Source organism: Podarcis bocagei, assembly GCF_964188305.1.
Source record: "Podarcis bocagei genome assembly, chromosome: 3".
In the NCBI taxonomy this organism is placed as follows: Eukaryota; Metazoa; Chordata; class Lepidosauria; order Squamata; family Lacertidae; genus Podarcis; species Podarcis bocagei.
In genome coordinates, this window is record NC_138127.1 from 93,652,633 (window position 1) to 93,668,624 (window position 15,992).

The window sequence follows — 15,992 nt, forward strand, 5'->3', positions numbered from 1 at the left end:
TGGGATCTCCTGAAACCTCCATCTTGTGGGTGGGTGCTAGTGTTTTTGTCTGCATAAACAATAAGAACCATTCCTGAAAACTGGAAATAGAGGGAATTAATGGTACCAGCTGCGTGCTTTTCCTTCTGTCTCCACAAAAGGCCAACAGCCTTCCCTTGTTTTTTTATGTGAAAGCTGAACTTTTAAGGAAGGGGGCTGGGATATCCAAGGGGCAACACTTCCTCAACCCCCTCCACGTCCTCTTCAATGACCAAGGTAGCAGCTTCACATCGCTTGTCAATCTTGGCTGCAGATGCAGCACACCGTGATTCCCTTCTGTGCCTGAAGAGGGTGCAGATGCCTGGATAGAGGAAATCCACAGGGGCCACTAGGCTAGCTCATAATCTCAGTTGCTGCTTTGAGAATGGACATCTCTGGTGTGTTACTAGGAGAAGAAAAGTTTTATCATCTTACTACACACACTTTCAGAATGTATGACTGAAATATACTCGGAGTCAAGAGTGGATTTCATGCTCTTTATTCAGCTCATAGTGGTGAAGAGGAATGGACGTTCCCCCAGAATGTCTGCCTTATATACATTATTTACACAATGGGTCCCACGTGATTGGCTAATTCCAGGATTCTCCTGTAAGCCAATCAGGTTGCGGATTCCCTTCCACCTGGAGCTGGATTGGGTGGCTCCTGTGGACCAATCAGACTGCTGCATTCTGAATCCTATTGTTCTAGGACAGGGGTCTGCAACCTTTAAGACAAAAAGAGCCACTTGGACCCGTTTCCGAAGAAAAAAAACTGGGAGCCGCAAAACCATTGCGACATTTAAAACAAATATAACACTGCATATATTGTTTCTTACCTTAATGTCCAATCTGACAGCGGGCGGGAAGGTGACGTCAGGACGGTGCGTGACTAACGCACGCACCGCCCCCATGTGACGTCACAGTCAGTACAGCGCCCACCACAGTGGGGAGTGTCGGGGCGCACAATGCGCCTCCTCCCCTCGCTAGTATCCGCCCCGGAGCCGCGGCAAAGGTGTAAAAGAGCCACATGCGGCTCCGGAGCCGCGGGTTGCAGACCCCTGTTCTAGGACCAATCAGACTGCTGCCTTTTGGATCCTATTCAACTCAGTACATAACAATGACTTTCATGGACAAGTCGGTTTGGCATCACATTCTTAATCCAAACGTGGGGAATTGCAAAGCCCCACTCCATTAACAGAAGTTCCTGGAAATACCTGATGTGGTGACTTGATTCTCATAAATACTGTAGGGGGTATTGTTTTTATTTGCTACCATGTTGTGCATTTGGGTGTTTTTATAGTGTAAACTGCCCTGTGATCCTCGGATGAAGGGCAGTATAGAAATTTAATTAACAGATTTGAAGGGGGAACAAAAAAACCACTGTCCTTTGTTTCCCATGCATTGTGCCACAGGAACCCTGTATTTAGGATGGAAATGACCAGGGGCTTTAAATAGCAACAGGTTTCTTTTTTTCTGCTTGGTCATCATGGTTATTTTGCTGGAACAGAAAGGGGTGCCCTTGTTTAAGCAGGCTTCCTTCTTGTGGGCATGGCAACCTGGTAATAACTTACAGCTAGGAAACTTTGAGACAGCTGCCAAATTCCCCCATCTAGCGCTGTTCTATATGACCCACTTGGGCTGACCCACCCACACTATAAACAAAGCAGAATGGCAATACCCCTCCCCTCCCTGGACGAAGCCTGATTAGACCAGCAGCAGCAGGGCAGGCTATTAAATCTCCGTGGGTTAGATAACTGTGGGCAAGGCGTACGGAAAAAATGTCTCCAGTGCGTGGCAGCGCAGGGCTGAAGGGTTCATTTGAAGAATTTCAAAGCAGCAGGAATCAGGAAATCCAAAGAGAGGCCAGTTGCGGTGAAGTATACAGACCTTTATAAACATGAAGAAAATCCTGTTGGGCCAGTCACTCTCATTTTCTCTCTCTCTCTCGCAGACCTCACAGGGCTGTTGTAAAGACAAATACCTAAACATTCTGGATCAGTGTCACTAGAACACAAATATGGGAGCAAGAAATCTACACTCCAGAGAACTACTGTGTGTGTGTGCTGAGATTCCTACCTCTCCCATACACAGAGCAAACTTTTTTGAACTTAGAGAGTTACATTCGATACAGGAATACAGAACTTTTCTTAGCCTAAGAGCCACATTCCGTTCTGAACAATCTCCCAGATGCCACAGGCAAAAATGGGCAGAACAATGAATGCTTTTTTTTTAAACCTTTGTACAGCAGGTTGGTATCTATCTATCATCTATCTATCTATCATCTATCTATCTATCTATCTATCTATCTATCTATCTATCTATCTATATCTATCTATCTATCTACACACACACACCACTCTAGCCTTCATCTGGACAAGCAAGAGGCACTCTCAGAGTTCAAGGGCATATTCCAGCCAGGCAAAAACCCTCAAGGAGAATGCAAGGCACGGCCAGTCGCAGGTGTGGCTGGGGAGGCAGTGTGGTCTGAGGAGAGTCCTGGGAGCCAAATAGAGAGGCATTCGGCCCAGGGGTCTGAGATTCCTCACTCCTGGAATATATTGAATTGAAATTGAAATTGAAATATTGAAATTGACACAGAATGTCCTATTCGGTGCATTTTTATTTTTTTTACATGTGGTATTATTTACACTGCTGAGATTACATGTTGCAGTTTGCATGGTGAAATTTGGGGTGACTCTTATGGACATGCAGTAGGTGGTGATGAGAGTTGCTACTAAGAGAAGATCAAAAAGCAAAGCTAATTGACTCCCTCCCTAGCTCTTAAAACGATGGTCAGATCATTTCTGTGCATGTCTTTGGCAGAACAGAACATAATAAGAGCCTGCAGGATCAGGCCAATGGCTCATCTAGTGCAGCTGTGGGACCAGATGCCTTCGATTCCCAGCAACTGGTATCTGGATACATAATGGTTAACAAACCAAGGGTATAAAAACTGTCTAACTGGAGAGACACAGGCAGCTCACCTTATACCAAGTCCGACCACTGGTCCACATAGATCAGCGCTGTTTGCACCAACCTTCGCCAGCCAAGTATCCTCCAAACATTTTGGACCACAAATCCCATTATCCCTGGCTATGGATGGATCTGATGGGATTTATCATCCTCAACTTCTGGTTGGCGGAGACTAGTCTCCCCTGACTGGCATCAGAGCTCCAGGGTTCCAGGCAGGGAGTCTCTCTCTCAGCCCTACCTGGAGAGGCCAGGGAGTGGACCTGAGACCTTCTGCGTGACAGACAGGTGTCCTGCCGCTGAGCTACAGCCATCCCCTTCATTTTCTATGTTTCCTCTCCTCTTTCGGGATGAGTATAGCCAGGGCAGGGAACATTTTTCAGCTCCAGGCCCGCTCTCCCTCTGGGGCAACCTTCTGAGGGATGCATGCCTGCAGTGTGGGGGGCCTGGAGAGTTCTGCATGCCAAGCAGCTGCTCTGCCCCCGAGCCCCCTCCTTGGCCCTCCTCTGACGCACGGAGGCAGAGAGGAACGGGACGCTCCTCGGCAGATGTCGCCATGAGGGGGCGCCCTTGAGCCAAGGAGGCCGGCGACTGAGGCGAGAGGCCACAGCTGGGCAGAGGCCAACAGCAAGGTGAGCCGGTTTGGGAATTAGGGGTGGGGAGGGCGACGTGTGGTGCGTGTTTAAAGCAGAGTCCACAAACCCGCTTTTAAAAGCCCGCAGTCCTTGGCGTCTGCACTTGCAGGTGATGCCATTGCGCCCCACTGGCGGAGTCTGCCGTCCCTTGCTGTCAGGTAAGCGCCGCGATCTGCTCTCTGGCGCGTCCGAGAGCATGAGGCTCTTAATCTCGGGGTCGCGGGTTCGAGCCCCACGTTGGGCAAAAGAGCCTCGCCTTCGAGGGGGTTGGACTAGATGACCCGCGGACCCCTCCCAGCTCTACAATTCCATGATTCTATGACCCTGGCGCGCGCGCAAAGCCCGGAGCCGCCTTGCCGGGAAGAAGGAGAGTGGTAAGCTGATCTCCTCCATTCCTCCGCCCGGCTTAAGGCTGGGGGTCCGGCCTTGCTGGGACCCGCTGCGCTCCCCCCTAGGAAAGCGCAGCACTGCAACCACCTCGCCGTCTATCCGCTCGGGGGTCTCGGGGGTTTGGCGAGCGGCGAGAGTGAGCAGGCGCCTCGGGTCCCTCCTCATCTCCCCACGTTGGGCAGGTCAAACTTTGCAAAAAGGAGGCGGAACGAGAACACCAAAGCCCGTTTTGCTCTGACCCCCAGCTCCCTTTCCCTCCCTCCGTCGCCTTCCTCTTGTTGGAGAACAGTGAAAAGTCTGGTCTCTCCCCCCCCCCCCCACTTTCACCTTCGCCTTCTGCATCCCGAGCATCCTTTCTTTGGTGATTCCTACCCGCCTCCCAATTCGTATTCAGTCCATTGCTTCGCTTTCCCACTGCGCTCCAGCTGTGCGTTAAAATGTGCGCGCGCCGCAATGAACAGGGAGCTGATGAATTAAGAGTCCATTGGCCTTTTTTTTATTCTGCACAGTTTTAATAAGAAGCATAAATAAGGACTGTGTGGGTGGGTTTCTCGCAAGTATTTGTTCTCCATCGGCGGTTGCGGCGCTCGTTTGGTCTCCTCGCTTCAGGATCCAAGTAAATGTTGGTTATGTTATGGGTTTCCCACCCTCACTTTCACTCTCAATCACCTTCTTAGGCCACTTCCTTCATCTACTTGGTGCAGAAGGCTCTTAGCTGCAAAAGTCCATTCATTCTCTCATACACTCTTAAACTTGCCACTCTGGGCGTTTCTGCACAATAATGGAAACCTGTCTCCAAGTACGGGTTTGTTTGTTTTTTGTTTTTGTTTTGGTAACTGCAACAAAATTGTAATATTCCACCTTCCCAGAATAGTGGATTGCTGCAATGTGTTGTACATGGGGCTGCCCTGGGAGATGACCTGGAAGCTCCAATCGGTGCAGAATATGAGTGCCTTAATGCTAACTGGTCCAGCCAGATGGAATCATGTCGCACTAATTCTGAAAGATGCCCGTTCGCCTCAGAGCTGCTGTTGCTGTCCTTTAAAGCCCCGAATGGCTTGGGACCCAAATGCCTGAAGAAGAGCTGCTCCCTATAGCAGCCTGCCTATCTTCAGGGGAGAATATTCTCCATGCCCTGTTCCTGGGTGAAGTTTGTTGGGTGGCAACAGAGAACCTCGACTTCTCTGGAGGGCCTTCCCTCTAGGGGTGCAACAACTGGCACCAATGTGACATATCCACACCAGGTTAGACATCATTGACTTGCCCAGGAATTTTAAAGTTCAGGGTTTGAATAGCAACTAGTACAGGCATCCCCAACCTGCGGCCCTCCAGATGTTTTGGCCTACAACTCCCATGATCCCTAGCTAACAGGACCAGTGGTCAAGGATGATGGGAATTGTAGTCCAAAAATCTGGAGGGCCAAAGGTTGGGGATGCCTGATCTAGTCCCTTCTGCTTGTTTCTAACTGCATGGATAATTCATTTGGCTAGATTGTGGTGCTGACAATGCCAGGGTTGCAGGTTCAGTCCCCGTAGGGAAAAGCTGCATATTCCTGCATTGCTGGGGGTTGGACTAGATGATCCCTCAGTTCCCTTCCAACTCTATGATTCTATGTCTATGCCTCTGTTTTTTTTTTTACAGTTATATGGCTTTATTGTTAATTGTGGTCACATCTACACCAGGGACAGGGGTGGTGCTGTGATCTAAACCACTGAGTCTCTTGGGCTTGTCAATCGGAAGGTCGGTGGTTCAAATCTGTGTGATGGGGTGAGCTCCCGATGCTCTGTCCCAGCTTCTACCAACCTTGCAGTTCGAAAGCATACCAGTACAAGTAGATAAATGGGTACCACTGTTGCACTCGTCCCGTTGTCCCGTTGCACCAGAAGTGGTTTATTCATGCCGGCCACATAACCTGGAAAGCTGTCTGTGGACAAACACCTGCTCCCCACACCCCATATTCGCCTTTTGATGGGACTTAAATGTCCAGGGGTCCTCTACCTTTTACATCTACACCATATATTTAAAGCAAATTTGAAGCATAAGGCTTTGCCTCCACCAAAGAATCCTGGGTACTGTAGCTCACTAAGGCTGCTGGGAATTGCTGTTTTCAGAGTGGCAAACTGCGGCTCCCAGGGTACTTTGAGGAGGAAGCCATATGCTTCAAATGTATGGCATGCATGGGACCCAATTTATATTGGATTGGTTTGCTTCATTTTTATTTACTTTTGTATACTGTCTTGGGATCTCTCTAGAGGGGCAGGCCAAAAGCATTTGCAATAAACTAAGGAAATGAATAAGGGAGGAGGGGATATCCTTGCTGCCCTCACAAATCAACCAACCTCCTTTCCCCTGCCCCCACCCAACCACCGCCAAGTTTGTGCTCCCTGCTGTCAGTTATACACTGGAAAAGCACACAGTAACGCAGCATGCTTGAGTAAGCTGCAAAGTGATGCTAAGTGGGTTTTCTCATAAGTAAGTTCCATTCAGTTTCAAGGGGAATTACTCCCAGGCATAAGATCACTGCGTTAAAAGCAAATTAACGAGCCGTGGGCTAAAGAGGCAGCAAACAACAAATAATCCCTAAACGTCCACTGAATTAAAGAGAGACCTGTGAGTCTTGTTGTCTTTCTCTCCAAGAAAAAGGAATGACAGGAGTAATGGTAATAAAATGTACTTAAATGAAACTCAGGAAACCAGTGTGCATGTGTTCAATACTGCATTATATGTGTGCTACATGAGCATGTGCAATTCATATGTAGGAAGTGGCATGCAGGAGCTTTTCTTCAGCCACATGTATGTGTGCATGAGATGTGAGCAATGTATCTTGTGTGCATGGACACAGAGGCAGCCAGAGGGGTCGCAACCAAGAGCAACTGGTACAGAGCTGCAGAGTTACCCTTCTGACACCAGCTCTGCAGCTACTTACTGGAACAGTGTGGAAAGAAGGGCCTCATTAACTACGAACCCCAAAATTTGGGAGCACCTCCAAACCTGTGACAATGTTGGATTTTGGGGTGTTAACTATGAACCCCGGTTTGATGTCTCAATTAAGTTTGGGGGGTGTTGCAGAATGCGAGGGGTTCACTTCAAAATGACTGCAAAGTTTTGGCACGGGTTTGGAGGGGATCCCAAATTTTGAGGCTTGTGGTTAATGAAGCTTTGGAGAAGGGCAAGGCAGTAGCAAGGTTGGGGGCTGTGTGAGCACATCGAGGGAGCCAAGCCAGCCTCTGCTGACCTCTGGTGTTCCCACCCATGCAGGCCATGCCTTCCTGCTGTGCCCACATGGCATTCTGGTATGCATCAGTGTGGCACCCCCTCACCTGCCCTGCATCTGACATTATATATGATGTCAGGGGTGCACCAGGTAAAGATGCAGCTGGGCCAAAGGGGGTTTGCAGGTACCGCCAATCAGCTGATCAGTAACACCTGCAAAGCCCCATGCAGAGCTCTTTGCAACCACCAATGGTCAGGTGGTCATTGGGGCTACTGGGCAGGGAGCTATGCAAAAACCAGTCAACTGATGTCATTGTGATGTCAGGTGATTGACAGGGAGGTGGGCGGCTGGGGGCATGGGCATAGCCAGGATTTTTGTTGGGGGGGGCAGGCCTTTGGTTGGGGAGCAGAACCTCAGTTAGCTATGTATTTTTATTGATTTAGTGGGGCAGCTGCCCCTCCCTGCCCCGCCCCCGGCTATGCCCATGGCTGGGGGTGGAGAAGATAAGGATCCAGCCCACCAGCTGGGTATGTATCACCTAAGAGCAAAGGAAGTGTTATTCTTGCTTCAGAACTGCAATTTATACTGAAATCCATGTGGATTTGATCAATTGCTTAACAAAGACATACTCATACCATTACCCGACTAAGATTCCTTATAGTCGGTGACATCCCTATCACAGAAGCAGTCCTCGGATGTCTGCAGCCTGTGTAAAAGGTGGAAACAGGGCTGGATATTCATGCCTAGGTGCCAATTAGACTCTGTAGAAGGAGCTCTTTTTGTCCTCTTGCCTGGCTGATATGAATAAACAGGGCGAGAGGACTTTGCTTTTTTTCATAACTGATGCATGAAAGTACAAGGCAGCATCCTAACAGGGCTCGGAATGGAATGCAAGAGAAACTTCTGCGGCACAGATGTTAAACAGACGATGAGTGCAAGCGCTGCAGATCAGGCCTACAATAGGTCTCACTTAATTTTCTGCCTGTCGTCCGTGTCCTGTTGTTCTGCCTGTCGTCCTGCCTAGCCATGTGATGGGCATGGCACAGAAGAATTGTTGTTGTTGTTTAGTCGTTTAGTCGTGTCCAACTCCTCATGACCCCATGGACCAGAGCACGCCAGGCACTCCTGTCTTCCACTGTCTCCCGCAGTTTGGTCAGACTCATGTTTGTAGCTTCGAAAACACTGTCCAACCATCTCGTCCTCTGTTGTCCCCTTCTCCTTGTGCCCTCCATCTTTCCCAACATCAGGGTCTTTTCCAGGGAGTCTTCTCTTCTCATGAGGTGGCCAAAGTATTGGAGTCTCAGCTTCATGATCTGTCCTTCCAGTGAGCACTCAGGGCTGATTTCCTTAAGAATGGATGCGTTTGATCTTCTTGCAGTCCATGGGACTCTCAAGAGTCTCCTCCAGCACCATAGTTCAAAAGCATCAATTCTTCGGCGATCAGCCTTCTTTATGGTCCAGCTCTCACTTCCATACATCACTACTGGGAAAACCATGGCTTTAACAATACGGACCTTTGTTGGCAAGGTAATGTCTCTGCTTTTTAAGATGCTGTCTAGGTTTGCCAACGCCTTTCTCCCAAGGAGCAGGCGTCTTTTAATTTCTGCAGTGATCATGGAGCCCAAGAAAGTAAAATCTCTCACTGCCTCCATTTCTTCCCCTTCTATTTGCCAGGAGGTGATGGGCCCAGTGGCCATGATCTTCGTTTTTTTGATGTTGAGCTTCAGACCATATTTTGCGCTCTCCTCTTTCACCCTCATTAAAAGGTTCTTTAATTCCGGACTTCCGGGTTGGCGCGATCGGGAAATGGCGGATTCCCTCCGAGCTCCGGAGGGAATCGGCTCAGCGGTGGATGGGTCTTTGCCGTGCCGGCGACACGGGGACCCTTAAAAACCGCAGGCGCGGAAGCCTGCGGACTGAAGACTCGGCGGGTGCCTTAAGCGCCCCCCCTGATTCGCAATGAGCCTTTTTAAAGGCTACGGAGGGGATACAGGGGACGGCGTGGCACTGAGAGTCGACCGCTACCGCCGCTGAGCGAAGCCGCGAGCCATAACCGGAGAGCGCTGACTTCCTTCCTTGAAATTCGGACTGAAAAAAGAACCCGTGAGTAATTTGGAACTGAACTTTAAAACTTTTACCTTTTGAATTTGAGACGACCGGGGGGTGTGCTAAAAGGAAGTCCCCACACCCCCCCTTGCAGACGATCCAGAGCAACGAAATAAGAACTAAGCTGGAGTGCCTACCCTGTAAAGGGTGAGTTTTAAAAAGACAGTAACTTCCAAGATTTAGAAAGGTAAATTTGAGCAGGAGAGTGGAGTGTTGGAAGAGTCTTTGTTTTGTGGTAAACAACCCTCCCTCCCGGGCCCGGGAGCGACCTGATTTGGAGCCTGTATAGAGGAGCAGAATTTGACAGCTGTCAAAAGCTGTCAAATGGACTATTAATAGTGAAAAAATTGCTGTTTAAGACCTCTCCGGATTAAAAGGAGTTACAATTGAACTAAAATCTTGAGAAACAAAGAAACAATAATAGGACAGAGGATTGTTGGAGAAAAGGTTACTCAGTAACCAGATTCCCTCTAGGGGGAATTCTGTGGAATTACAATGGCTGTGGGTGGAAAGATACTGAGAGAAATCGAAAGAATGTTCTCACTGGTGGGAACCCTACAGGAGCAGACTACAGCTATGAGTAAACAATTGACGACCTTGGATTTGGAAACAAGTAGTTCTGCTGAAAGTAATGAGGGCCTGAGTGAGAAAGAACCCACAGCTGAATTTGAAACAATAAACAAAGAAGAGGAGAAGACAAAACAAGAAAGAGAACAAGTTATCTGGGAAAGTACTAACCAGAAGCCGGCATCTGGAGAACACAAGCAAGGAGACTATTGGATTAAATCCACTCTAAGCCTACGAAAGATACAGAAGATGAAAGTGGAGGCCCTGGGACTTTATGGAATTCAGGAGCTCGAAATAAAGAAGTACAATTGGGGCCTCCACATAGACTTTGATTTTGACTATCAGCAAGACTTAGGCCTTGTGGAAATTCCTCAGCAGTTGCCTTTAAATATGGGAAGAGACTATGGACTGACTGGATTGATTGTTAAGGAAATCTTTCGAGACTCGATGATAGACAAAAAGGACTACCAACAAAACCGGCGGAGAGGGACTAAAAGAGAATTGAGAGCCTCGGATATCCGGAATCCAGGCTAAAAACTGTTAATTTGGACATGTCTTGGGAAAGGACGCAAAGCGGGGAGGGGAGGGAGGGAAGTATTAAATTTAAACAACACTCAAGACCAGGGGGTTTAGTATTAAGAAAATTATGTAAGAAAAAATGAGAAATCGAGGGAAGAGAATTGGGGTCCAACTTAGGGAAAATTTATTTTTGTTTTTCATAAAAGGACTAATATTAAGATGGAAGAAATGCCAACTTGCTGACATAAGTTTGGGAATAGGGATGCAGGGGAGGGGGTGGGGGGAAGTCAAGGACTAGGGTTAGAAAATAAGATTTTCGGGAACTATTCATGTTTGTTGTTTTTTATGTTTGTTTTGGTGTGTTGTTTGTGTTTATATAAAATGTGAAAACCCAATAAAAATATTTAAAAAAAAAAAAAATAAAAGGTTCTTTAATTCCTCCTCACTTTCTGCCATCAAGGTTGTGTCATCTGCATATCTGAGGTTGCTGATATTTCTTCCAGCGATCTTAATTCCGGCTTGGGATTCATCCAGCCCAGCCTTTCGCATGATGGATTCTGCATATAAGTTAAATAAGCAGGGAGACAATATACAGCCTTGCCGTACTCCTTTCCCAATTTTGAACCAATCAGTTGTTCCATATCCAGTTCTAACTGTAGCTTCTTGTCCGTGTCCTGTCGTTCTGCCTGTCGTTCTGCCTAGCCATCTGATGGGCATGGCACAGAAGAATAGGGGGAGCTCAAAACCCTGTGGACAATTTTAGTGCTATCAGGGCCGGCTCTACTGTTAGGCAGAGTTAGTCATCTTAAGCTGCAAATTTTCATGGTCAGAGAACAAACTGTCCATGTTAGTTAATTTATTAGTGTATTTTTACTGCCAGAGAAGGGGAGAGGTGCTTGTGGGATGTTCTGCCGTAGGTACCAAAATAACTTATGGCCTTGGGTATTATGCATCTTGACTTGGGGTATGTTCACATTTCTTCCTTAAGAGCACAGTGAAGTTGTTTTCCCCTAGTACATTTCACAACTCTTCCCCTCCCCTCCCCACCCCATCACATCATCAGCATGGCTTGACCAGTGTCAGATTAATTTCTGTTCATGTACGCACTGGGGGCATTAAGCGGGGTGGTCACCCATAAGCAAAGGTGTTCACACCTTGCCCAGAAACAAATTAAGAATGGCCTAAGAACTCCAGCTGATGTGAACCTGTTTTGAGAAACAAGGCATCAGGCAGAAGTATCTGCTAACAAAGTCCAAGATACATATGCACTTTGGATAATATGGTGCGACCACAGCTTAATAACTCAGCACTGAAAACACAGTGAATACACAGTCAATGGGAGTGTGAACGCAGTCAGGGAGGGGGGCAGGCAGGATGCCTTTTGCTATAGTGCATCAGGCAGCAAAATGTGTTGGGTAGGCTTATTATGATGTTGAGAGAGAGAGAGAATGTACTAAAGAAACAACAACTCCATGGAAAAAGGGGTGGGAAGTCGACAAAAAGGAGAGAAAAGACGAAATTGTGTTTTGACTGTCTAGGTTAAAAATGTTGAAACTTAATAAAATATAATGGGGGGGGGAGGAGAGAGAGAGAATGTACCAATTTGCAGTATGCTAGGCATACAGGTCCAGCTTCACCCCCCTCCCCAGGGTAGGAAAAACTAATGACAAAGAGTCAGCTGTTTGCCTTAGGATATGCTTCAGACTATCAATTTCCCCTAATATGCCTCCTTTATCTTATTTTCCTCACATAAGATCTGAGATACATTCTTCTCCCCACCCCCACCCCACCCCCAGGCAGCAAGAGTATGATGTTTAAAAACAATACAACACCAATGGCCCTTTATCACAATGAGAATTTATAGGTTTAGAGTAGAGCTAAGCAGAAGTTTATCAGAAGACTTCCCCCCCCCCACACCCCTGAGAAAATTTGTGATATTTTTTTCTTTTTCCCGGGGGGGGGGGGAGGGAGGTAGAAGCATTTTGTAGACGTTTCTCAATATATTTTCCACCATTTCTTTGCAGAATTTATCCTCTCCCTGGAGAAATTTGGTGGAACGGTTCCCCACAATTTCTCTGCCACCAAATGGTGGGGTAGATCTTGAGGGGCCATTTGCTTGCAGCTGTAGTCTGGAAGGTTGTGGTCTCTCCTTCCTTGGAGATTTTTAAGCAGAGGTTGGGTGGCCATCTGTCGTGGATGTTTTAGTTGAGATTCCTGCATCGCAGGCAGTTGGACTAGATAACCCTTCGGGTTCCCTTCCAACTTTCCAATTCTATGACTCTATGGGCTTTCAAGGTGGGATCCTGTCCAACTATTGTGTGTCCCTGGTATCATCTAGATCAGAGGTTGCCAACGTGGTGCCCGTGGGCGCAATGGCACCCTTGAAGTCTTCCCCCAGTGCCCATGAAACCTCAGAGCCTCCAAAACTAATCACTGCTTCCTCTCCCAGGTCATGAGGTGACTACCTTTTTCTTCCTGGAAAAGTACATAGAACTGAAAGAGGAAGGTGTAAGAGTGAAACGCTAGTCTTTCCCACTTCCTGTTTTAGTTTTATGTACTTTTCAGGGCTCAAATACATTTTTCTCAGGCTTTTACCCAAATCCTGTGGGAAAACCAAGCATGCGCACACACACTTTCTCTCTTTCTGTCTCTTGGAGGGGACAGGAGAGAGAAGCGGATATGGAGGAGGTTTGAGAGAAGTGCCCAGAGGAGGCAGCTCATGGCACTCACTCAGAAATCCTTAAAAGGCCTAAAAATTGGCAGTCCCTCTTCTAGATTATTGGTGTCTTAGGGTTGAGATAGGACAGGAATGTAGGGCAAGGGAACAAGTGCCGCTGGTGGAGTGTTCAACATACATTCGCATAACTGGATACTGTTTTTCGCATCACAGTTAAAAGAGTGTGAGCTGTGAGCTAAGGAGTGCTGGAGATTTTTGCACTCTTGCTCAGTTCAGCACTGTGCACACCCAACAAGTGCAGGCACTTATGGCAAGTCACAACTGGCCGAGATGTGGAAGGATTTGTGTTCATGTATGGTCTGGGAATGTCGTATGAGGAACTCCAACTTGAGCGAAAACAGGCATATGTGGTTGGTATGTTTGTATTTGCTTGCAAGCTAGACCGCAGCTTGACTGTGTAGGCAGCTGTACGTCAGTAAAAGCACTTGGAGGAACAATCTGGCCATTGACTCTCAGCTTAACTAACCTCGCAGGGCTGTTGTGCGATGATGAAGAGGGAGCAGAGAACTGACTCTACAGGTAGAACATCTCTGTGCACAGGTGACACGCCACGTTAGGAAGGAAGAAGCGCTCGCTCACATCCACCTTCCTGCAAAAACCACCCAACGAGCGCCACAGGTATATTCATTCACACGTTCAGGCGAAGCACCACTCTCGCGTGTCGCTGGCGAAAACTCCCCCGCAGCAGCAGCAGCAGCCGCCACGCGCGTGCAGGGCGCGTGGCGAGTCTGGGGACGGGGGTGGGAGGATCTTGCATGCTGATAAGGTGCGCGTGTGCGTCCGTCCGCGCGGAGGGGGTGGGCTGGAGCGCTGACTGGCACCTCGCCACCTTCCCTCAGCGAGCAAGCTGCGGCTCCCTCAGCCGCGGTAGCGCCGAAAGGAAATCCGGGAAAGAGCTCCCTCAGCCAGTCGAAAAGAGGCGAAGCCGCTCGCTCTTTTTCTCTCTCTCAGGGAGCTGCCGCCGCCGGCGCGCTTCGAGTCCCAAAGTCGAAGCGAAGTGGAGAAACGCGCGGGAAAGGCGAGCGGCGGCGACCCTTTGGCCCGCCTGTCCCTTCCGCCACCCAGGGCAGCATGAGGAGGGGCTGCTTGCCTGCTGCCGCTTCCAGCGTCGGAGAAGGAGCGAAGGGACGCCGCCGAAGCCGAAGGAGAGGCGGGGAAGGCGCGCCGAGGAGGCAGCTCGCTCGTGGCCCCGCCGCGCTCTGAGGGGACGCCGCTCGCCGCCTTTTCTCCTCGCTGCTGTTGCCGCCGCCTCTCCTCCTCCTCCTCCTCCTCGCTGGGTGCGTGTCTGTCTGCCTGCTCGCTCGCTCGCTCTCCGGCTCCCTCGCCCGCGACTCCTTCCTTCCAAGGGGGGCGCCGGCTGCTGCTCTTCGCCGCCGCCGCGCTGCATGGGGCGCGAGCGCTTGGCGCTTTCCAGATATGGTCAAGGCGGCGTCGGGGGTGGAGGTGGCGCTGCCGGCCGCGGCGGGCTCTCTGTGATCGCCGGCACCCGAGGAGGGGGGCCCGGCGGCGGGAGGAAGAAGCGGACCCGCTGAAGGAAGGCGAGTAGCAACAGCGGCGGCGGCGGCGCTTGCCTACTCCTGCCCACAGCCAGCCAACCAGCCAGCCAGCCGGGGAGCGGCGGGCGAGCAACTCTGTCTGCAGGTAGGTAAGGAGCGGAAGCAGGAAGAGGCTTTTGTGTCCCGCCGACAGGGCTGCTCGATGGCCAGGAGCGACCCGGCAGGAGCCTCCGCCGCCCCTCCGGGTGGGCCCTCGCCGCCTGCCGCGCGCGCTCGCCCGACCTCTCCGGGAGCGGGCGGGCACCTTGCAAAGAGCGGCTGGCTGCATGGACGGAGGAGGGATGAATGGACCGGGAGGGACCGATGGCTTCTCCGTCTCCCCTCGGCTGGCTGGTGAGCAGCCATCACGCGCAGGCAGCACCTGTGCCGAGGACCCCACACCCATTGCAGTGTGTGCGGAAATGTGCCTTCTCGAGAGGGGAGGGGAGCACTAGCGTAACCGTGGGGTGGAGAGAGAGAGAGAGAGGGCGCTGGGCTCAAAAGCTGATCTTGCAAAAGCGGCGAGGGTGCCTGGCCAGGGGCTGTGGGGGGCTCCCGGGGAGATGTGGGGTGCGGAGATGCCCTTCCTCGGAGACGCTCAGAGAGAGAGAAACGAGTGGTGGGGTGGGGTTGGGGAGGGGGCGCCAGACGGGATGCTTAAGGATGCTTAAGTCTGGTCCTCCTCCTTAGGCAAGGTTCCCTATCCGGGGTGTGTGTGTGTGTGTGTGTTGCCCGCGCCTCTCCGCAAACACGCCCCCTTTGCCCACCCTCTCTCCCCTCCTCCCGCTGCTCCCTGCGTGGCTGCCCAGGGTGGGAACTTCCCAGGCACCTCGTGCTGCTTTCAGGGATCTCCCCGGCGACCGAGGGAGGGACCTGTTGCTGCAGAGGAGGTAAATATATATATATTTATATATATTTTTAAAAAGCCTGATTTCAGTATATATGAAGAAGGAGATTCTGCTCGGGCTTCTGAGGATGCTGCTGTAGCGGCAGCGGCTGCCTCTGGCGTGTCCGCTCCATTGACAGCGCTGCAGCCGGGATGATGAATGGCTGGGAGCGGAGATTCGTATTTCCCTCTTCCGTCGGCGGGAGGGAGAGGAACCAGCCCGGGTGGCTTTTTGGGGTGTGATTGGTTTTGTGTGCAAGGGGGAGCGAATGGCGCTGGGCGTCTTCAGCCAGGGAAAGGGCACCCCTCTCCCGCAGTAAATGGGAGGCAGATGGGTGGAGACTGCGCCGGTGGCTGGAGGGTCTGCATATGCAGAGGGTATCAGGAAAAGGATTATTATTTTTTTTTAAAAAAAA

The 15,992-nt window shown here is 50.2% G+C and overlaps 1 protein-coding gene across 5 annotated transcripts in view; it reads left to right on the forward strand.

Annotated features, from left to right (window-relative positions):
- Positions 1-15,992, forward strand: part of SLC8A1 (solute carrier family 8 member A1) — a 316,175-nt gene that overhangs the window by 30,056 nt on the left and 270,127 nt on the right. For 3 of the 5 annotated variants that reach the window (XM_081188461.1, XM_081188462.1, XM_081188465.1), the window contains exon 1: positions 3,705-3,780. The exons of 1 other annotated variant lie outside the window; for it this stretch is intronic. In XM_081188461.1, the coding sequence (XP_081044587.1) occupies positions 3,735-3,780 (46 nt within the window). In that variant the 5' untranslated portion in view covers positions 3,705-3,734. Of the gene's footprint in view, positions 1-3,704; positions 3,781-13,872; positions 14,797-15,992 lie in introns of those variants that run through there. One more of the 5 variants, XM_081188463.1, reaches the window with a different exon arrangement.